Source organism: Rhinolophus hipposideros (assembly GCF_964194185.1).
Source record: "Rhinolophus hipposideros genome assembly, chromosome: 15".
Classification (NCBI taxonomy): domain Eukaryota; kingdom Metazoa; phylum Chordata; class Mammalia; order Chiroptera; family Rhinolophidae; genus Rhinolophus; species Rhinolophus hipposideros.
The window spans coordinates 29,688,675-29,711,338 of NC_138061.1; the positions used below are offsets into that span (position 1 = coordinate 29,688,675).

Sequence of the window (22,664 nt, forward strand, 5' to 3'; positions counted from 1 at the left end):
GGGATAGGTTGCTGACAAGCATGACCGAATATGAAGTGAGTTTGTTGGGTAGCAAGGCATAGATTTGAATTCAGAGTTTAGAAATAATAAGAATGAAGTAGTTATAATCTCTTCAATAGATATCTAGCCTTTAGCTAATAGTCCAAAAGAAGAATGTCACACCTGAGTCGGGTCCATTGGACTTGACACATACACTTAGGGTGATATTCTCAAAATCGTAGTAATTGTGACCTAAGCCATGATTTGCCTGCTAGAGGGTTACTTTGACCATCCCATTCAAATAGGGGTCTAAACATTCAAGGAGCAGAGCAGTTAGTGTTGTGAATAGATACTAACCAGCATTTCAAAGGGAGAAGGTAATAGATGTTTTGTTCTAAAGTCTACCTTCTATGGGGGCTATAAAAAACCAAAAACGTTTTCTCACACTTTCTAGCTGCATTAATGATCAAATTACCAGACAGATTAAAAGGAGAAAATCAAGTTTTAATACATGCACCTGGGGAATTCACATAAGCATGAAAATTCCAAAGACAGTGAGGCCACATTGGGTATAGATGACATTTTGGACAAAAGAGAAAAGGGGGGGACAGGGTATTAGATTTCAGAAGTGAGAATGGGCAATTTACATGTAGGTGAGGAGGAGGAAACACACATGGCAGGCAAATTATTGCCAGGCAACTCAGAAACCATGGGACATGGGGTATCTAGCTAATAGGCCCTTGCCTGAAGTCCCCTATTTACCATACTTAATTCAAATTAAGCTAAAGCAGCATCCTAAGATTTTCTTCCTGAAGCAGGTTTTTCTGTCTGAATCTCTTGGGCAGGAAAGGGGAGAGTCAAAGGTTTTTTCTTCATCTTATTTTTTAGGCAGCTTCAGGGTGCCAAAACTTTGGTCCTCTTCACTTCTAAAAAGAAGTGCTGTTTTAATGCTCACTTCAAGGCTTGTTGAATCATCCTGCTCCCATTGCTTCCACCTCTATGATCATTCAGATGAAGAGCATTTGCTATGGGGATGGCTCTGTGGGAGACAGAACTGTGCAGAAGACACACAAGGTCCCTGTTCTCAAAGTGCAGCAGTCTAGAAGGAGATTAGAGGTGGGGATGACATGGCGCAGAATGAAATGTGTAGAGAGATTCTTGATTTTATAATTGTACCCTTTTTCTTTATTCATTTTTTCCCACTAAAAAGTGTTTATTTTACCAATACAAAAGTATTTAAAAAACAAAAATAGAAAGTCTTTCTTTTCCTTATCTACTCTTGCCAGTCCCACTTACCAGATGTAATTGCTGTGAACAGGTTGCTATGATTTTAAAAATACTGCTTTGGGTATAATAACTTTACATAAAAATAATAGATTGTTTAGTGCACTTACACATTTATGCTTATTATGTCATTTAACTTGGGAGACTTTTTTTTTTTTAAGACTATAAAGACAGCTTTGTTTCAGTTTGGATACCATTCTAATACATCAAGAAGCAGTGAGGGAATTAGCATAGCTTTACAGAATTAGAAGAAATTTGAAAAATTACAATTGGAAGCAGTGATATTGTATTCTTTAGACTCATAGTACTTACTGGGCACTCAAAAAAAATCAGCATCACTACTAACGTGAACCCTATGGTTTCTAAAATGTCTGTGTAATACTGAATTGTTTGAAAAGTGGGTTTCATAGAGAACATCAGCATACATGGGATATCAAGAAGGGAATAAGAGTTTTAAAAAACAAAATTATTATCCCCAAATGATTGTTGTCTTTTTTTTTTTTTTTTTTTGAATTGGTTCTCAAGGATTGTTGTCTTTTAAGTAGTCCCTTTGTTGAGTTAGATATTTCTACTCGCAATGCTGCCATTGTGCAGAATGTGTTGCAGTTCCTCTGGGAATTGCCTTCTTTTAAATAGTCTCACTGGTGATAAATCATAATGAGCATAATCAGGAAGCAGTCACGGATCTTACAGAAATAAATCCAATGAATAGAGTGAGTAATATTACTTCTGATCACAACAAAGAAAAATCTTTAAATGTCCTAAAGGAAGGTTTCCAGAGTGATTGGCAAAGAGAAACATTGAATGGTTATATGTGTATGGGTGGAGTTTGAGGGCATATTTGTTTTTATAACCACTGACAAGGCTAGGCAGTTAGTCAGCAAAGGATGAGGTAATGTAACAGCTAAGAGATGAATAAGCCAGACTCAGTACAACAGGACAGAAAATGTAATTAAATAGTATGAATGCCAAGTTACCTTCTGATTTTGGAAGTATAAACTAACAGTGAACTTTCTGGAACTTTCTGGAGTGGAAGCCAATGTCCATTTTAAAAGTCAGATACATTTGAAAATATGATGAAAGGTGTCTACCCTAGTCCTAGAAATTACACACATATAAAGTTTGCAAAAGTGATTCTTGAAGAAGAGTCCTTGTCAGAAATTCATGCTTAGTTTGTTTTTGTTACTTTTGAGTGACTTCACATTTTTCTGTGAATGTTAGCCATTTTGTCCATGAAGGATTATGATTTTTTTGTTTTGTTTTGTTTTTTCCCCTTCTTCCGCCTCCCCCCTCCACCACACACACTCTAGTTCAATCTGTTGTTTCTCAGTCTAGTTGTGTAGGACACTGCTCCCTGGCCCATGCTGGTATTGTGAGCCTTGCGCTTCCCCGGCTGAGGTGGTTGGTCGCCGATCATTGGTTGGCCGGCCGCTCACAGGAGCCCATGGCAGCACACACCAGTGCACGGCCCCTCACGCTGACTGCCGGCTGCTCATAACAGCCCAGTTCCAGGGAGAGCCATTGTTCACAATCTAACTGGCCCATGTGGGAATCGAACCAGCGACCTCGACGTTAGGAGTATGGCGCTCCAACCACCTGAGCCACTGGGCCAGCCCTGATTTCTTTTTTTAATATTAGTAATATTTAAGTATAACATTTTTAAAACGATATTTAATAATATTTAAATAATTATAATATCAGGAAAAGCTGGGTATTTTTAAATGAACACAAACTAAACATTGTGTTATTTATATTTACGAAAATCTTACAATAAGATGTTTATCCTTACAATAAGATGTTTGTACTATTTATGCTTCAAAAATAGTATAGATCAGTGACTTTCAAACTTTTTTAAAAACACAATAAGAAGGATGTTTTACTTAGCAACTCAGGAACATATATGTGTTTGTATAAGAAGCTGAAACAAAAGTTTTATGAAACTTTCTCGGGATATAGTCTGGTACCCTCTGTTATACTTGTTGTTTCTTTAAAAAAGATTCTGGCCTGCCAATACATTAAATTTATTTCATTATGATCGAATGGGTCCCAACCCACAGTTTGAGTAACCAAAAGTGATAGGCAGTCATTTCAGTTAGACTCAGAAAAGCATTTGATAAAACTCAGCACTCATTATTGAACAAAACAAAAAACTCTTGAGCTGATAAAAACCTTTGTCAAACATCATGATTAATAGTGAAGTTTGAAAAGGATATCCATTGAAAGACAAAAACAAAATAAGAATACCCCCTAATCGCTTTTTTGTTCAGCTGTGCTATAGGTACTATTGGTTGCAGTAAGTCTGGGGTGAGGGGGTGAAGGGGAGGGGACTGACTGTGATATGTAAGAGGTAGAAAGGAAGCAAAAGAAAACTATCCTTATTTCCATGTGCTATGATTATCTGCTTAAAAATATTCAAGAAAATCTTCAGATCAGCCATTGAAAATAAGATAATTCACCAAGGTTGCCAAAAGAGGAGGCGTACACTAAAATTGCATTCTTAATAGTAATCAATTAGAAAAATGCTAGAGGACCAATGATTTCATTCATAATATAAAAATAGCTAAAGGGTTTCAGAAATAAATCTAACAAAAGAGCAAAAAATATGTAATGGATATAAAAGAATGCCTGAGTAAATGGGGAGATAAACCATGTTCATGAATAGGTAAACTCAATATCACACAGATGTAAATTCACCTCAAAGTTATCTAAATTCAATGCCGTGCTATTTGAAAGTCCTAGAAAAATGTTTTAAGGAACGTGATAATCTGATTATAAAATTCATAAGAAAGAGTAAAGAGCCAATAATAGCTAAGATAATTTTGAAGAACACAAAAGAAGGGACTACTTCTACCAGATATCAAGACTTATTATAAAGTTCTGGTTGCTACAATAGTAGAATTGGTGCATGGATACACAAAGATAACAGTAGAACATATTATAGACAATAGAAACATATCCACAGATATATGGAAACTTGACATAAGACAGAGAGGTACATTACAAATGAGCAAGGAAAGGATGGACCTTTCAATAACTGGTGCAGGGGCAATTAGTTCTCCATGTAGAACTAATCTCATCTCATCTCGCACCTTCACGAAAATTAATTCCAGGTCAATTAGGCCTAAATATAGAAAAAGAACTTTGCAACTTTTAGAAGAAAATATAGGAGAATTTTTTAATTTTAAGAAGGAAAAGTGTTCCTAAGCACACAAACTACAAACCATATCTTTTAGCGATAAAGATAAAGCATAGATTTAGAGATACATTTGACTTCATTAAAATTTAAACTTTGTTCAATAGAGACACAAAAACAAAGACAAACCACATACCTAGTGAAGATATTTGCAAAGCATATAACAGATATAAACTTCTACAGTAAGTAAAAATGAAACACCTCACTAGAAAAATAGGCAAAGAATATGAATATGGAGTTCACAGAAGAGGATATTTGAGTGCCAATAAACACACTTACAAAAATGCTCAAATCATTAGTAATCAGGGAAATACAAAATAAAACAATGAAGAAATACCCTTTCACATCTATCACGTTGGCAACAGTTGAAAGTCAGACAAAACCAGGTATTGTGTTTGTGAGGATGTAGAAAAACAGAAACTCATACATTGTTGGTGGGAAAATAAGTTGGTTCAGCTGCTTTGTTAATCAACTTGTCGGTGCCCTTCCATCTAGGGAATCCACTTCTTGCCGTATATCCTAGAGAGAAACAACTGTAGCAGTTGCGCACAGGGAACAGATGCAAGAGTGTCCATGAAGCATTTTTTGAATTAGTGAAAAATGGGAAATGACTTAAAATTTCTATCAACAGTTGAATAAGTTGATAAATATATTTTGGTCTGTCGTGCGGTGGAATATTCTACAGCAGTTAAAATGAGTGAGTTAGAACTCATGTATCGAACTAGGTAAAGAGCAAAGTATTTTAAGCTAAATGCAAGTTGGAGGATATGCTTAGTATGATAGCTTTCTTCAAAATTTGAAGACAGGCAAAATAGTACTGCATAATGTCTACATATGTATATAAGATAGTATAAAATATGCACAAAATGATGAAGTACCCAATTCTGATTAGTATGCCTGGGGAGGGAGGGAGGGAGAGAGAGACTTTAGCTCTGTCCCTAATGTTTTGTTAATTGGGGAAAAGCATTTGTAACAAATATGGCAAAATGAAGAGTGATAAAACTGGGTGTTGAGTACATAGGTGTTAATTTTATACTTCAGTGTGTTTAAATATTTTTAAATATTTCACATTTTTAAAATTAAAAGAAATGTGAAGTATTATACCCATTTATCTAACAAAAATGGGGAAATGAAAGATTGCAAGGGTGACACCTTTCAAGATAAGCAGGAGAGAGCACTGTTTCGTGTGTGAGGAGTGTGTGTGTTTACTACTCAAGTGTGTCTATGTCAAAAGAAACCTGTAGGTTACCTGTCTGGTCCTAGGAAACGTGTGAGTTTGCAAACTTTTGTCCAACCAAATGGGACAAGCCCTCAAATTACTGTCCTTCGTCCTGTGTCCTGGGTTTCCATGATCAGAGTTCACACATTCTCAAACTGCAATCTGGCAATAGTTTTACTGTTTTGAGTCAGTTACTTTATTTGAAAGTTGTTTTCATAGATGTTCTGTGCTAATCTGTCTCTACACATGTCCCCTTACCTCAGACTTCAACCAGGAGTCCCACCTCCCACCAGCATATTCCTAGGTGATTTCAAGTTTAGCCGCTGAAGTACTGAATCTTTGCTCTACCACTGGCCAGCTGAGAGACTCGGGGCAAGTTTCTTAACTTCTGTAAGCCTCAGTTTCCTCCCAGGTCAGGTTGATGTGAGAATTAAAGGAGGTTGTGCATATGAAGGGTGAGCAAAAAGTCTGGTCATAATGGCGCTCAGTAAATGATAGTAGCCTTCATAATAACAATATAATACCTAGCTTATTGGTAGCTGTGACAGACGTGAAGCGTGAGGTGGCCAGCCAAGGACTGCTTGAAGAGCCAGTGGGTTTGATGAACCGACTGTAGAGCAGTATCTTATTAGAGGAATGTTGTTCTCTTTTTAAACGGAACCTGTGGTTGGTGCCCACATTGACTTTCCCCCTTCATTTATCCTTCACATATGCCTTCAGTTTTAGTTTCATATCCCTGATAAATTGGATGCTTTTTCTCTGCCCTGTTTGCCTTTTTTTAAAATTTGCCTCTCCATGGAATAAAATCAGGAGCAGTTGAATTTTTAAAAGTAGCTTGGAACAGGAAAGGGAAAAATAAACTTAGTTCTGGTTATTCTTTAGTGATCTGTTTCTCTAAACATATCCCACAGACACTGTGAGAACAACTGGTTTAGTCAGCTGGGAAGGAAATAAAAGAAGGAAGTTGAAATGTGGGTGAGGGAAGCAAAACAGGCACTCCTTCATGTATCAGTGGGAGGAGAGCACATAGAAATAGACAGAGGGTGGTGCTGTATTTCAGAAGTGGGTGACATTTTTAAATTTAATTATTTACTCTTGTATGCTTCGTAGCATGTGCTATAAGATTACAAGAATCTGAGTAGGGTATTATAAGTGAGCCTAGGTTATCTCTCTCAGGTGACAAGTAATTTTTATAAGTCCCCCTACATATAAAGTATATTAGAAAATGCAAAGAAATGTACTCAATGTTTTGCACTCAAGGTGCTAATAGTTTAAGTGGAGAGGCAAGGCAAACCCAGGATTTCACACATTATAATCTCAGCTTTGATTTCCACGGTCGTGAGCTGTTCCTTCTCTTCCTCCTCCTCCTTGCTCATTTTTATTGAGTTGTGCTAAGCACGTCACCTGGATGATTTAACTAAATTCTCACAATATCCCCAGTAGACATGTGCTCTTATTATTTCCATCTTACAGATGAGTAAACTAAGACTCAAGGTAATTAAATTGCTTGGTGTCACTCAGCTTTTAAGTGCCGGAGCCAGGATCTGACCCTAGATCTGGTGTTTTTACCACTGTTCTGTTCTGGCTGCTTTAGGGTTGCCTAGAATTGAATTCTCCAGGATCTTGAAGGGGTTGCAAATTGAATTCTCCTGAAGGGTGGGTAGGATTTTCTTAAGCAGAAGGCAGAGCCATTCAAGAGGAGAAGGAAAAGGAGCTAATATTTATTGAATAAATATTAAGTGCTACATGCTGGGCAAATGTTTTGCCTAATATGATTTTACTTATCCTTCACTACAATACTGAAATTTCATCATCCCCTTGGACAGATGATGAAACTGATACTGAGAAAGAGTAATTAGACTAAAGTTCCATAGTCTTCTGGCAGATCCAGGGCGGAGATAGGTAGGGTGTTAGAGGACGTGTCTGTGTAGGTTATGGGATTCGATAGCAAGTCAGTCTGAACTCGGAGCTGTGTTCTTTGCGATATTCTTAGACTGATCCCCAAAACTATGACAAGAGAAAAAGACCAAGGAGTGAGCCCCGTGTCGTTTGGAGAACATGAGTTAGCACAGTTTGGCTATAATGAAGGATGCTTTTGCGTAGCAAAGTAGGAAGGAATAGAGTAGGAAAATGGATTAGAACCAAAAAATACTGTGGGATATGAACCAGAATGTAGTTGAGCCTGGGATGATGATTATGATACACAAAGTCGGACACTGATAAAAGTTAATCATTTACTTTTTTCTCCCCACTCTCCCTCCCTCTTTTTAAGTGAAGAATTTAAAACCTGCAAAAGTAGACGAAATACTAGAATGAGCCCCATGTGTGCATCACTCTGCCCCGGCCAGTCCTGTCTGATCCACATTCCCATTCATCCCCTGGTATTATTTTGAAGAGATTCCAGACATCCTATCAATTTCACTCACCAATATTTCAATATGTATTTCTAAAAGATAATGACTCTTTGAAAAAACACAAAAATACCATTATCATTAATATCATTAAATAGCCAGATAGTGTTTAAATTTCTAGTTGTGTCATAAAAATCATAATTTTTAAAAGTTGATTTAAATTAGGATTCCAATTAAGCTTCAAATGTTAGTGGCTGGTATATCTTTTACGTTTCTAGTCTATAGGTTCATTCTTTATCTTTCCCCCCACTCCCTCCCCTTGCCTGCTAAGAATGTATTCATTGAAGAATCTGGTTGTCTGTTGTGTAGAACTTTTCATAGCGTAGGTTTTACTGACTGCATCCTCAACCATGTAGTTAACATCTCCTCTGTCTTCTGTATTTCCACAAATTGGCAGTTGGATGTATAGGCTTGATCAGATCCATGTGAGACTTTTTCGGACAAGGCTTCATAGGTGGAGATGTGTTCTTCCCATCAGGGACACATACTGTCTAGTTTTTCTCTCTATTTATAATGTTGCAACCATTGATTCTCAGTGCATCACCTCTCTAATTCTAATTCTTTTATTCTTCTCATATCGATTAGCTTGAATACTGCTATAAAAAGAAAATTTCCTTTTCTACTATTTGGCTACCCAGTGGTACATTTGTTATAAGGAAGGCAGGACAAATGTTTGATTCATCCCTTTACCTGTTTTCAAAATAATGAGTTGGTTCCCTAGCATCTTTGAATGATGACTAACTTGTTTTTATAGTATCCAAATATGCTCATGGATATAAAAATATTTGATATGTTTTAGCCCACTTAGTCATTTATTATTCCCTAAGTTTTTCCATGGAGTTTGTTATCTTTTTTTCCCTCGGTAGGAAATGTGTCTATGGAAAAGTAGAAATTTACTGAACACGAGAACTGAATTCATCAAGTGTGTAGGCTCTCTACCGTGGCATTTAAAAGGTTTTCACTTCAAGTCCCTTGTCATAACTCTTGTACTTGCGTGTTCTTACCCACTTGCAGAAGAACTGTCCTTTCAAGTTTTACAGGAAAATTTATATATCACAGGCTTTAGTCTCTTCCAGGATTTTTAGAACATTGCTACACCAAAGAGAAAGAGCTTTAAAAAGAAAAGTTTATAATACTTCCAAGTAACTCACTGTAGATATGTTAACCTAACCTTCAGAATTGTGGGTTTTCAGAGAATATTTAAGATTTTCATGGTTATCAAGCTGACCTTTTCTTGAGAACCTCATCAGACATAGTTGGAGACAGCTCTGGTTTCTAAAGCAGATTTCTAAAACTTCAAATTCAGTCTTTCCCTCAGAGTGTAAGAAACATATGGCTAGCTTCAGGAAAATAAATTCTATTTCTGTGAAAATCAGCATTCATATACATTAGTACTGAGTTCGTAAACTTTTAACAAAAATAGAATTTAAATATTCGCTACCATGAAAATATGAAATAGTATTTATTGAGCTTTTAACTTATGAAACCCTCTCATATCCATTATTAGTTTTGTAAGTTATACAAAAACCCAAGTTATATTAAGTAATTAAGGCTGACAGACGCTATGCTGAGCCCTAACACAGATTATTTATTTAATCCTCACAGCAATCCTGTGAGGTTGATTCTGTCATTATTCTTATTTACAAATAAGGAAATGGATTTATAGATATTAAGAAACTTCCCTGTGTCCCACAGCTAGGAAACCAAGGAGTCAGGGATTGAGCCCTTACTCTTAACGACTGGGCATGTATCCACATTACCCTATCTCACAGATAAAATAAATGACCCCTGGGAGATATTTGGAGACTTTTCCAAGGTTGCTTAATTAGTACGTGATGGAGTCTAAGAAACCCTGAACCTCCTACCCGCCAAACCAGTGCTCTCCTAGCAGGCCCAGAGTGGCAGGGGCCTGGTGGGTCAGGGTATCCTTGATACCCTCAGTCCATTACTGGAGCTCACTCTAGGGTGCCAGAGCCAGAAAGGTAGGGTTTGGGATTTTGATAACAGCGTTTTAATTTGATAGAAATGACCTAGCTGAATTAGCACTAAATTAGGACAGTATGTGTCTAGAGACTGAACTGGTATTTGCTGTCCCAGCCATATTCATGTTGTTCTCCACACATGGATTCTTAGGTAGAAGAAAGTTACCAGGACCTTTTACTGAGCTTTCTTCCTTATGTTAGTGCCATGGTTTCTATGATATATTCAGAAGCCAGGAGTTTCTCCTATAGTTTAAATCATGGCAGTTATAGCTGCTGTTTATTGTGTGTTTATTTTCTGCTACATATCAAGTATTATGTTAAACACTTTAACATTTTTACAGATTTGTTATTTGTCATAAGGAGATAGGTACAAATGCTTTTGCCAGATTATTTTCACACTACAACATTACAAATAAGTTTGAGCATCTGTATTTGTGTTTTCCTCCCTGCTCCTGACAGATCACCACTATCTTAAGTTTTATGATTATCATTCTCTTGCTTTTTAATAAAAACTTTGCTAGTCATATATTTAAGCAATATGTTGTATAGTTTTTTAGGTTTTATAAAAATGGTATTTTATTATGAGTAATCTCTGCCACTTGTATTTTTCCATTCAATGTTATATATATATATACATTTTTCCCCTTCTTCTGACTCCCCCACCCCCTCCGGTTCAAGCCGTTGTTTCTCAGTCTAGTTGTGTAGGACACAGCTCCCTGGCCCATGCTGGTATTATGAGCCTTGTGCTCCCCTGGATGAGACAGCCGGTCGCCCACAGCAGCTCTCACTGGCTGCTGGCCACTCATGGCAGCACAGCAGCCCCGTGGCAGCTCACGCCAACCTCCGGCTGCTCAGGGCAGCCCAGCTTCAGGGAGACCTGTTGTTCACAATCTTAGCTGTAGAGGCCGCAGTTCACTGGCCCATGTGGGAATAGAACCAGTGACCTCGGCGTTAGGAACGTGGTGCTCCAACCACCTGAGCCACTGGGCTGACCCCAATGTTATAGTTTTAAGAGTTATCCATATTGGTAAATGTGCCTCTAAGTTTTTTATTTTTGCGGGATTTGAAAAATTCATTGAATACATATACTACGACTTATGATTTTCCTGTTAAAGGAACAGTGCTGCCATGTGCATTCCTTGTACATGTTTTATTATACACAGAGTTCCTAGGGTACTAGAAGTGGAATTACATCTTCAGATTTAACAGATATTACCAAATTGTTTCCATAGTGGTTGATTTAATTTGCACTCCCTGATGCAGTGTCTGCGCTCTCATTTCTCTGCATCTCTAAATAGCACTTGGTGTCATCAGACTTGCCATTCTATCTATTGGATGTTAAATATTAGTCTTATACTTGTTTACATGTATTTTTTTCTAATTTGGTGTAAGCCTACCAATGTCAGGATAGGAGATTAAGCCTAAGAAAAGTAAAGTAACTTGTTCAAGATCATGCAAGCAAAAGACGGCTGACCCTGAATTAGATGATAGCTGTGCCAACACCAAAGCCAGTGCCTGTTTCTCTGTACCTCCCTACCTGGGGATGATGGTACAGACAGTAACAGTCCACTTGGTAATTTAAGGACTAATTATGGAATTGTGCTTTATGTCCTGCTTTTCATTTCCTCATCTAACTGTTTCTGGAGAACTTCCACCAGCTAGCTTTACTGTTTTTAGAAAACCCTTTTAAAGGACTTGTTATAAAAGCGTTCAACTTAATGGCAAGCCTTGCTCTGTGGCCCATTTGTAGTATCTATGTTTCTCTTTGTCAGTGTATTGAGAGCTGACTATCCTGACTCCAGGAGACTCATAGTAGAGAACGTTCTCCTCTTTCTAATTCAGGAGCTTCTGAGGGTACAGAACTGCCCGTCTGGGCTGTGTTCCCAAATAGACCACCATTTCCTTTTGTCATCACGTATTAGAAAGACTGAAAACATCTAGGCAGCAAAGAAATGAGGATTTGTGGAATGGTATTTATTTGTCGCTCAAAGCCACTTTTCAGAACAAATGTGATTGTCTTTGTTTACCAGTTTGGCCAGAGATCCAGCCAGTATCATTAGGTTTTTGTGCCTTAGGTGAGCCAGGTTGCTGCTGACAGTGTCATCTTTGGCTCATTTGTCATTTAACTTGAAGTATAATAAATACACAGAGTGTATGTGGCTTTGATAAATTGTTGTGGTTTTGACTTTTGCTGCTATTTGAAGAATGAATGTACTGGAATCTTAGCTTGGCAATGTAAATGATTAAGGAAGCTCTGAGACTAATTCCTCTAGAACAGAGGCTTTTAGAATCTTCATTTAGTGGAAAAGGAAACACCATCAATACTCAAGTTTCACTGTAATATGAGAGAACTTCAAGCCATTACCCAGCAAAAAGCTTCTTTTTTTCCTGATGAGTTGGGGCTCTGGATACTTTTAAGAGCATCTGAACCCCCTTTAACCCCCCCAAGTACAGTGAGGGATGTCCCAAGACCCCATGTAGAGCTGATCTGGAATTGAACTGGGTCTTTAGTGAGAAACTGAGACTAATTAAGAACCTGGAAGCTTGACTAGCAGGCTACTGCTAGTGAATGTGAGCACAGTTTATTGCTTTGGGACTAGACAAAGGTTAAAAGGGTTAATGAGTACTTGCTGGGCTGTTACTTGCACAGTCTACTGGATCTGTGCATTCAAACTTTCCGGGGCATGAATCTTGGCTCAGTACTATGCAGATCTGTGGACTTGGTCTGAGATTGCCATCTGCTGGCTCTCTCTGGATATTCAATTTAGTGCAAGGGACTCTCCCAATGTCAGTTCATCAACCACTAATTATAATAACCCAAGAGGGAAAATTACATCAAGAATATGTTCGGCCATAGTTTCATCTCTGCAGATAAAAGACAAGGAGCCAATTTAGGAGTGTAAACAGGAACAATAATAAAAATTATTATACTAGGATCTGAGGATATTTCTAGTCAAGATGCCATTTTCAGAGAGATACCAATCATTGAAATTCCATCCCTCAGTCTCTACGTTGCAAGCTCTTTATTAGAAAGGTAGTACTCAGAGAGTTTGGCTATTTGCTTTTGACATGCATATTTTATCCTAATTTGATTTGTTATTAGATTTCATAAGAGATCTCATAGTGGTACACTAATATATCACTTGAGACTTATAAAAATAGCATTCTATCCTATTTTTTTTTACCAGTATAGATTAAATCATATCACAAATTTAATGCTTCATCCAAGAATAGTATATTTGTTTCCACAAGTAACTTGGCAAATTCCAAAAAGATCCCTCAGTGACTATGTTCAATTAATTATGGAGCACATAGGGAATTAAAGTAGGTATGAATGGAGGCCAGGTAGATCTCATTTTGCCTTATAAGTGCTCATTACGCCTTCTATCTCATAGGGATTTTAAGAAGCGTAATTTTTCTAAAGCACTTCAAGTTCCTGAGGAAAAATCTAGTTTAAAATGTTACTAGTTTGTACAAACTGTCTCGTTTGCCCAACTTACATTCAAACATACTTGACTAATCATCATGTGTGTTAGTTTGAACTCCTTTTTAAATTCATCTTATAGCAATGTCAGTAATAATTTCAAAATTTTAAGACCACATATTTTGCTTTTTCTAAGAAATGTTTTTCCTCCCTTTCAGGTAACAAATATACTCTGGAGACTAGACCAACCCAAGAAGGCATTGATGTAAGACAAGAGCTACTGAAATTCCATTCTACTTATTATTCATCCAACTTAATGGCTATTTGTGTTTTAGGTCGAGGTAAGAATCCTTAGCATTTTTTCATAGAATTGGGTAATAGCAGTTTTCCATTTTGGCTTTTTAAAAGCATTTAGAAGAAGGATAGTATTTAGAAGAAATACTATCCTTTAGAAGAAAGATACTACCCTTTATCTGCTCAGAGGCTTTTGAAATGATCTTGTTAGAGAATATGTGGAGGGCAATTTTGTTTTTAACTCACTGTGTTCTAAAAAAAAGCTTAGGTGATTTTAAATGGAGACCTGAAAAAAATATAAATTAATAGTAGGTGCTCTTAAATATATACTAGTAAAGAAAGGAAGTACAAAGGAAAAGATTGACAGGTTTGACCTGATAAAAATTCAAAAACTTGAAACAGCATTAAAAGACAGATGATAATTAACTGGAAAAACTTTGGAATGTAAACCACAAAGGTTTGATTATTTAAAAATTCAAATTAACTAATGATAATATATTGTTTCCCCCATTAAATTACCATAATTTTGTTTTTGGTAATACCCATTATGGAGGAGAGGTATTCTTTTGTATTGGTGGTGATGTATACAATTCACACAATTACTCCACCCTTTCTGGAGGACAGTTTAACAAGATGCACCATGCTTAGAATGTACATTTCTACTTCTAGAATTGCAGTTTAAGGAAATAATCAGAATTGTTCAAACAGGTCAGGTGTGAGGATGTTTCTGTCAATATAGTATTTATTAGTGAAAAGTTAGAAACAACCTAAATGTTCATTAATAGGAGATTGGTTAAAATGTTGATGTTATAGCAATAGCGCACCTTGTAGAAAATAGCATCCCTTTCCCACTTTCTGTCCTCTACCTGCTTTAGTTTTCTTTATACTGTTTATTACCACCTAAAATATTATTTGTTTATTGTTGTCCACTATACCAGAATGTAAGTTACTTGAGAATAGAAACTGTTTTGTCCACTGCTTTCTCCCTCGTGCCTCCTGGGATGGTCCTTCGCACATCATAGGTACTTGGTAAATAAATACTGTAAGAATAAACAATTTTATGACAGCATTTTAATAACATGGGAAAACATTCTTAGTATATTAAATAGAAAACAAACGTAGTCTATAAAAACACTGTGTGTTATATGATCCCATTTGGGGATATAAAAAAAATTCTAATAGATGCAAATGGTAGGCATATGAGGAAACAGAAGAACACATGCTGGAAATTTAATAGTATGCTGTAGTAGTTAAGAACTAATGCTCCAGAGTCCCACAGCTTGGGTTTGAATTCCAGATATACTTCCTAGTTTGTTGTGTGGCTCTGAGCTAACAAAGTTACTTCAGTTCTCTGAACCTCAGTTTTTGCCTTTGTAAAATGGAGGTGGCACCTCATGTCTGCTTTGAGGTTTAATTGAGATAATGCAGAAAAAGTGTTTAGCGTAGTACCTGGCACATAGCAAAAGCTCCATTAATGGTGGCTACTCTTACCATCCCATAATCATGAGGTTATGGATGACTTTTGTTCTCTTTGCTTTTGTTTTTCTAAGTTTTCTGCTATTGGCAAATGTTACTTAGGTAATTAGAAAATAAACAATTACGTATATTTTAACTTGGTAATAGGAACCAGGATAGAAAATGGGTCCAAGGAGTAAGGGCTGATTAAAAAAAAGTGTGCTTTATAATCCTATGTACTTTCTAAATGTAGTAGCTCTGGAGTGTTAAATATCACGTGGTATTTAGAGCCTAGTCCTTGGAATAGATGCCCAAACTGTATTTTTGTCTATGTCATACTGAGATAAAACACATGATTTTAATAAGCACTTATCGGGAAGTTGATAATGATAGCAGGTGAATCAGACATGAACCCTGCTTGGGTTAGTGGAAGGGACAGACTAAGTGTCGAAACGAAACGACATGTTTTCAGTTCCCTGATCTCATGCACATCACTCTCCCAGTGTGACTGACCTGTGCTAAGCTCAGTGGACTTGATGAGGGGTCTGGGAGACGTGTCCTTACAGTACAGAGGAGTTAGCAGGAAGCAGGATCTCTTAGAGGATTAAAAGCTAATCCGTCCTACTTTTGGGACCAGGGTAGAGAAAGAGTTACGACGTGGAAGGATTTCACAAAGGGACAAAAACGTTTTTCTCTGTTCTCCCATGGGGTCACAAAGGGACAAAAATGTTTTTCTCTGTTCTCCCGTGGGGCCGTCCCTCTAGTTGTAGCAGCACTAATTACCTGGACACTTGTCAAATAGGTACCTATCAAGTATGGACACTGATTGCCAAGTCCTATGATGTAAAGATGAATGAGACCCAATCCCCTGATCTCTGGTAGCTCACAGCTGAGTGGTGAAGACAGACTGCAGTATTGTACAGCTGCCTTACCTTTAAAAATCTACCTTTTTTGCTTTTGAGCTACAAATACTCAAAAGGCATACCTGGTAGAACCTTGCTGTAAAGGGCCTGCTGTCATCAGCACTTCAGGTCAATAAACCTTTGTTGACTGCCCACCTTGTTTCAAGTCACATGTTCCCTCTGTGTCTCTTTATGTCAGAGATGTCTTTGATATTTCTCACTCCAAATATACCTACTTCATTCCTGAGTTCACTTTTTATATAACAAGTAGCCACTGATCTGCCTTGTATTTGGATCTGGATATTTTGAGGTCCTTCATACATGCCAAAAAAAATGAAGTAAACACACATAAATTTTATAAATAAAGTGCAAATGCCCACATTCATAGGCCTAGAAAAGAATTTCATACTGTATAAAGGCAGTTCTCAAATAGTGATTAAATGCTCTCTCGAGAGTTCATAGAAAAGTTCAAAATGGGTCATAGATTATCAAGGGAAATTTCTTACTTGATTCACACGCTTCCTGAAAGTAACAAGTGATGAATGTTTATACCATTTATAAATAACCTATTTTTGAGACAGAATCAAGGTGAGCGGTTATCTTGTTTATAAAAAGAGAACTTTTTTTTCATATTTTCCTTTTTAGAATAATAGTAATGTATACACAGAAAAAATTCCATCCAACACAGAAGGGTATAAAATGGAAATCAAGTTCTTCTTCCTCATCCCATCCAAGACTACCTCTTCAAAGATAGTCACTTTCAGTCATTTCTTATTATGCTTTCAAACGTAGAATTTTGTTAATATACTTACGTATATGTACGTTTGTTAAAAAATTAAACAAGATTATATTACATGGCATTGTTTTGTTGCCTGTAGTTTTCATTTAATAGAGCTTTGAGATATTTCCATATTAGCAAGTATAGATCTCTCCCTCATTAAAAAGCTGCATAAAATTCTAATGTACAGACATTTCATGACATCTACACATTGATAGATGTTTAGGTCATTCCCATTTTTTGTTGTTATAAACAGTGCTGCAGTGAACATCTTATACAAATAACTTTATAAACTTTTGCAAGTATAACTTTATAAAAAAAATATCGTAGCAGAACTTCGTTTTGGTGACTATAATTTTACCAACAATGAAAAGTCTTTGAGTGAGTTTGGCATACACATTATGATATAGAATCATTTAATGTTAGACCTTGGAAGAGACTTGTGATCCTCCCACCCAACTCCTTTGTTTTATAGAACCTGGAGTGAATAACCACTTTGTCTAAGTGGTCAGTTGACATGGTTGCTTGGTAAAGCTGTGGTTAGAATCCAAGTCCCCTGATCCCCACCCAGGATTCTTTTCATCATTTTATACTATTCCCCCACAAAATCAAACTCTGATATTTGACTTTTAACAATGGGCATAGATAAAGTGAATGTCACAGTCTATCAGCTGATGATGGTTTAGTGTATACTTATTGGGAATTGTAGGTAAAATAGTTTCCAAATGCAACTTATTATTCTATTATTTTTTTCTAACATTTGTTTTAAATTTATTGCAAGATAACATTTGTGAAACAGTTTTTTAAATGATAAAGAAGCAGACACATGAGGTATAATCACTATCAATATTGCTTAGCAGCTTTAGAAGTTATATAGTCACTGGTAGGACTTAAGTGAGTGCTTCAATTTTATCAAAACAGTTTGTTTTTGTTTTTGTTTTTAATTCTAAATTTTCCTTTTAATAGTCCTGAGATGTTTCAGGAGATCTTTGGTTCCCCCCCTCCCTGCTTTATTGAGATATAACTGACATATATATAACGTGTAAGTTTAAGGTGTACAATATAGTGATTTTATATATGTACATATGATCCCAAGGTCTTAAATACTGCTTGTCATATGTTATGATTAGGTTAAGTTCTGTTTTCATTATTTGTTTTCTTGTAGAATCTTTAGATGACTTGACTAATCTGGTGGTAAAGTTATTTTCTGAAGTAGAGAACAAAAATGTCCCATTGCCAGAATTCCCTGAACACCCTTTCCAAGAAGAACATCTTAAAGTAAGTGCATGTATTTCTAGTATTTTTTTAATGGACTTAATATATGCCTAGTTTACCAAAGAGTAAGTGGAAAATTTGGGAGGTTTCATTATTTATATAGCTTTTAGTATTTGGATAATCAAATCACTTTCACATTTATTAAGGACAAATATCACCAAAAAGATACCAATATGATCTGATCTTTGCATGCTAAAGGTAGTTTTGGTAGCGATAGCCTTGGCAGACTATAAAAGCTATGATCTAGTGCCAGAAGGCAAGCATCCAGAAGTTTTTAGCTGCATGGGCCAGGGGACCAAACATGGGCCGCATACCAACTATAATGACATTCCATTAGAAAGAAGCCAGGCCTTTTCTTTCTCTGTGATCAGTAGGGTTTTCTCTGGAAATTGATTGTTTCCTGAATTTGGGATACTTCCACGAAAATCAGTATTTTTCACAGTGTGTAAATATTTTATTCCGTAGGTGTTGGATATAGCGAATCTTTTGTGATTTGTTTTTTTTTTCCCCCCAGCAAATTTACAAAATAGTACCCATTAAGGATATTAGGAATCTTTATGTGACATTTCCCATACCCGACCTTCAGAAATACTACAAATCAAATCCTGGTCATTATCTGGGTCATCTCATTGGGCACGAAGGTCCTGGAAGTCTGTTATCAGAACTTAAATCAAAGGGTAAGTCTGTTGTGCTCCAACTTCTGAGTGTAGTACCCACCATATCTTTCACTCTGGCTTTCAATTGCTCCTATTTCCTGTGAAAGACTGTTTTTGGGTGAGACCATTTGGATTTATGGGAAAGTAAGGTGGTAGTTGTTATTGTGCTTTGTTTTTCGCTTTTGTTTTCTTCTTTTTTTCATAATTTCTTTTACCCTTCAGTATTGAGCAGTGAAGGTTAGATATTTATAAGATATTGTGGTGCATGTTTTAAATAAAAAAGAGGTTAAAAAGTACAAGGTCACATTGTTTATTCTTTACCATCTCTGTGAAATGTCAATACCCATTGTTTATTTCCCTGCTCTTACCCATGGAACCAGAGGGTGTATTAGGATCTAGTTAATAGATGATTTCCAAGGCTCCTCTTATCTTAGACTCTGCTTTTATATAACACACATAGTAATCTACTCTTGATTTGGGAACTGACTTAAGGAGTCCTGAGGAAAGCTCCCAACCCCCAAAAAATCCCTCGAGTCTTCTGCAGTGTCTGAAACTGCTTTTCTGAACTTCTTCCTGGTTTTTTGGGGGATGGTCTTTTCTGCAAGAGGTCTACTCTAATCTTTAGGGAACATACAGTATGTATTTTTTTAAAAATTCCTTGTCTTAAAAGAAGCTACACATGTAGTCATGTTGATGTCCTTTGAATGTTACAGGCTGGGTTAATACTCTTGTTGGTGGGCAGAAGGAAGGAGCCCGAGGTTTTATGTTTTTTATCATTAATGTGGACTTGACTGAGGAAGGATTATGTAAGTATTGACTTTTTTATTTTTGAATGAACATTGACTTCATGTGATTTATTTTTTTAAACTTCTTTATGTTGTGGATCTCTTTCATGTTTTAAAACGTTAAACATTTTAATTCATCCAATTTATCCATTGTATTTTTTATGTGTAACATGGCCTTCATTTCATGGATGATGTTTCCCACCTTAATGACTGATCATTATGTTGCATTTGTAAAATGTGGACTTGGCTTTTCATTTGCTCGTTTACTGACCCAAAGTCCCTTCTGTCACATATCCGAGAGCCTGGAGGGCCATGTGTGTGGAACCCTAAAAACCAGTCTCACGGAGGTGAGAACTCCATTTCTAAGAGGAACCTTCTTCTACTTAACTGACTTTATCTTAGGAGTGAGCTCACTGCTTTGCAGGATTTGAGGACTGAATGGTTTTTAAGTGTGCCCCTTTTTTCCAGTACATGTTGAAGATATAATTTTGCACATGTTTCAATACATTCAGAAGTTACGTGCAGAAGGACCTCAAGAATGGGTTTTCCAAGAGTGCAAGGTACTTTTGTTTCACCAAAATTTTTCTTAAAATTTTCATAAAACATATATATGTGAATTAATTTAAATTTAAGACCCACTGAAACTTGAAGGTTTTTTTTCGTAATCTAAATAAAATTTTGTAATGCATAGTAGCTTTAGTTAAGGCTGAGTTGTACTAGTCTGATTGGCTGTCTGGGGCACAATTAAGGGTGAAGACATGTAGCCTTTTTTAGGAGGGAAAAGGGAAGAAGTTGAATTGCTTTTCTATCCCTCGGAAGAAAGCCAGCAGTTTCTAGAGCTTCTCTCTATCAGGGCTAACTTGACTATGCCGGAAGCTGCATGAGCTCCCTCACTTTCAGACCTGGTAGTAAAAATCTGTAGCAAACTTTCAAGGAAATAGTGAATTTGTTTTATATATGATTGTGGTCTTAAAAGTGATTTTATTACTGTATTTATGGAAAAGCCTGGCTATTTTTTTTCCCCTCTCTCTCCCCCTCTCTCTCTCTCTTCCCTAAAACAAAACGTATTTGTCTTCCAAAATTTTAAAGGCTTCTTTTAAAAGGGTTTTTTTTTTAAATATGGACTTTATATTTAAGGCCTATCAAAATTCTGAAATGTATTTTAGGATGAAAGATATCATCTTTACCTAGGTAAAAATTTCAACCTATAATCTCTGTGAAGTTTTTGACAATAAATTCTAATCTGGATGCAATTCTCTGAATGGGTCAACACAATCATCATCAATGCAACTGTGGTATCTCACAAGTTTCTTTTACACAGTTTTTCTAATTCTTTCACTAATTTGGCTATAGAATCATATTCTATATGTTATTTTCGTTCATGTTCTATACATTTCTAAATCAAGCATAGTCATTTTACAGAAAGTGGAATAACATTAAATATAGAGTAGAAATTCTATGGTGCAAAACAAACACTAAAAAAGGTATTTAAAAATAATACTTAACTTATGTCTAATTGGATTAACTTTCCATTTTAGGACTTGAATGCTGTTGCTTTTAGGTTTAAAGATAAAGAGAGACCACGGGGCTATACCTCTAAGATTGCAGGAATATTACATGTAAGTTTGCTGTTATTTTACCGTATATATTGGTTTATAGAGTATTTCAGTAATCCTACATATTTTTCAGTACTACATAAATGATAAAAATTGAAGCTGCAGTATAAAATTTTAGATTTTGCAACAACCAGGCAAACTTTGATGTCAAGACATGCTTAAAATCTTAATTTTCATCATCCTAAAAATGATCATCTGTAATATTTTTCATTACCTAGGCATTTTGCTTATTGGCTTTAAATATTTTTCAGTTCTGCAATATATCAGTTGCTAATTGTGTGAAAGCTATAGATCATTCACTTTTCTCCGTTTCCATTGCTACCACTCTAGTCTGAACTACCATTGTTTCTTGCCTGCACTACCATCATAGTCTGTTACCTGGGTTCCCTGTTTTCCTTCTTGTCCCCACTATAGATTATTCTTCCAGCTTCAGTGATCTTTTGAAAACCAAAATCAGATGTTTCAAGTCCTTCAGTGGTTTCCCATCATACTTGGAATAAAATCCAAAACTTGACGTTGGCCTTCAAGGTGATCTGGCCCCAGCCTATCTTTCTGATCATGTTCCATACCACTCTCTAACCCATCTTTCCCATTTCTATTCCACTCCAGTGATGCTATTTGCCTAATCTTCAAGCATTAAGTTTATTCCTCCCTCTCAGGGCCTTTATACTTTGTGTTTTCTCTACCTGGAATACTCTCTGATCTTTGCATGGCTAGTTTCTTCTTATCCTTTAGGTCTCCAATCAGATGTCTCCTCAGAGAGACCTTACCTGGCTCCCAATCATACCCCTGCCCTTTTTTAACTTCTTCAAAGCACCTATCAATATAATGACAGTATTTGTTTATTGTCTGCCTCCCTCCCAATTAGAATATAAGTTCCTTAAAGAACAGGAGCATCATCTGTCTTATTTTTTTTTCATTTTTTTTATTACTTTCAGATGCACAAAGTAATACTTAGACGTTTATCATTTATATCTCTCACCCTGTGTCAACCCCTCTCCCCCAATCCACTATCCCTCTGACATCGCACACAGCCATTACATCTCCACTTTCTCTATTCCTAATGCTGTACTCCGCTTCTTGTATATATATATATAATGCTGTACGCCGCTTCTTATATATATATATATATATATAAACTTGTAGTTGACATTCATTATTGTTCGGCTTCAGCTTCGGTGTACAGTGCAGTGATCAGGCATCTACATCGTCCCTGAGGTGGTCTCCCTAATGAGACAAGTGTTCACCGGATACTCTACAAAATCTTTACAACATTATTGATTACATTACCCAAATTAACTTTCATAACCCCATGGCAATCTTGTGGTTACTGACTGCTTTCTAATCCCCTCACCTTCCCTCTTATTCCCACCCCCCGCACATCTATCAACCCTCAGTTTTTCCTCTATGT

General features: G+C 36.4%; 1 protein-coding gene across 5 annotated transcripts in view; it reads left to right on the forward strand.

The window, feature by feature from the left end:
• IDE (insulin degrading enzyme) overlaps positions 1-22,664 on the forward strand; it is a 112,846-nt gene that overhangs the window by 53,235 nt on the left and 36,947 nt on the right. For all 5 annotated transcript variants that reach the window (XM_081075233.1, XM_081075232.1, XM_081075230.1 and 2 more), the window contains 6 exons: positions 13,711-13,833; positions 18,087-18,199; positions 18,711-18,873; positions 19,566-19,658; positions 20,106-20,197; positions 21,176-21,256. In XM_081075233.1, coding sequence (XP_080931359.1) covers positions 13,711-13,833; positions 18,087-18,199; positions 18,711-18,873; positions 19,566-19,658; positions 20,106-20,197; positions 21,176-21,256 — 665 coding nt within the window. The remainder of the gene's footprint in view (positions 1-13,710; positions 13,834-18,086; positions 18,200-18,710; positions 18,874-19,565; positions 19,659-20,105; positions 20,198-21,175; positions 21,257-22,664) is intronic.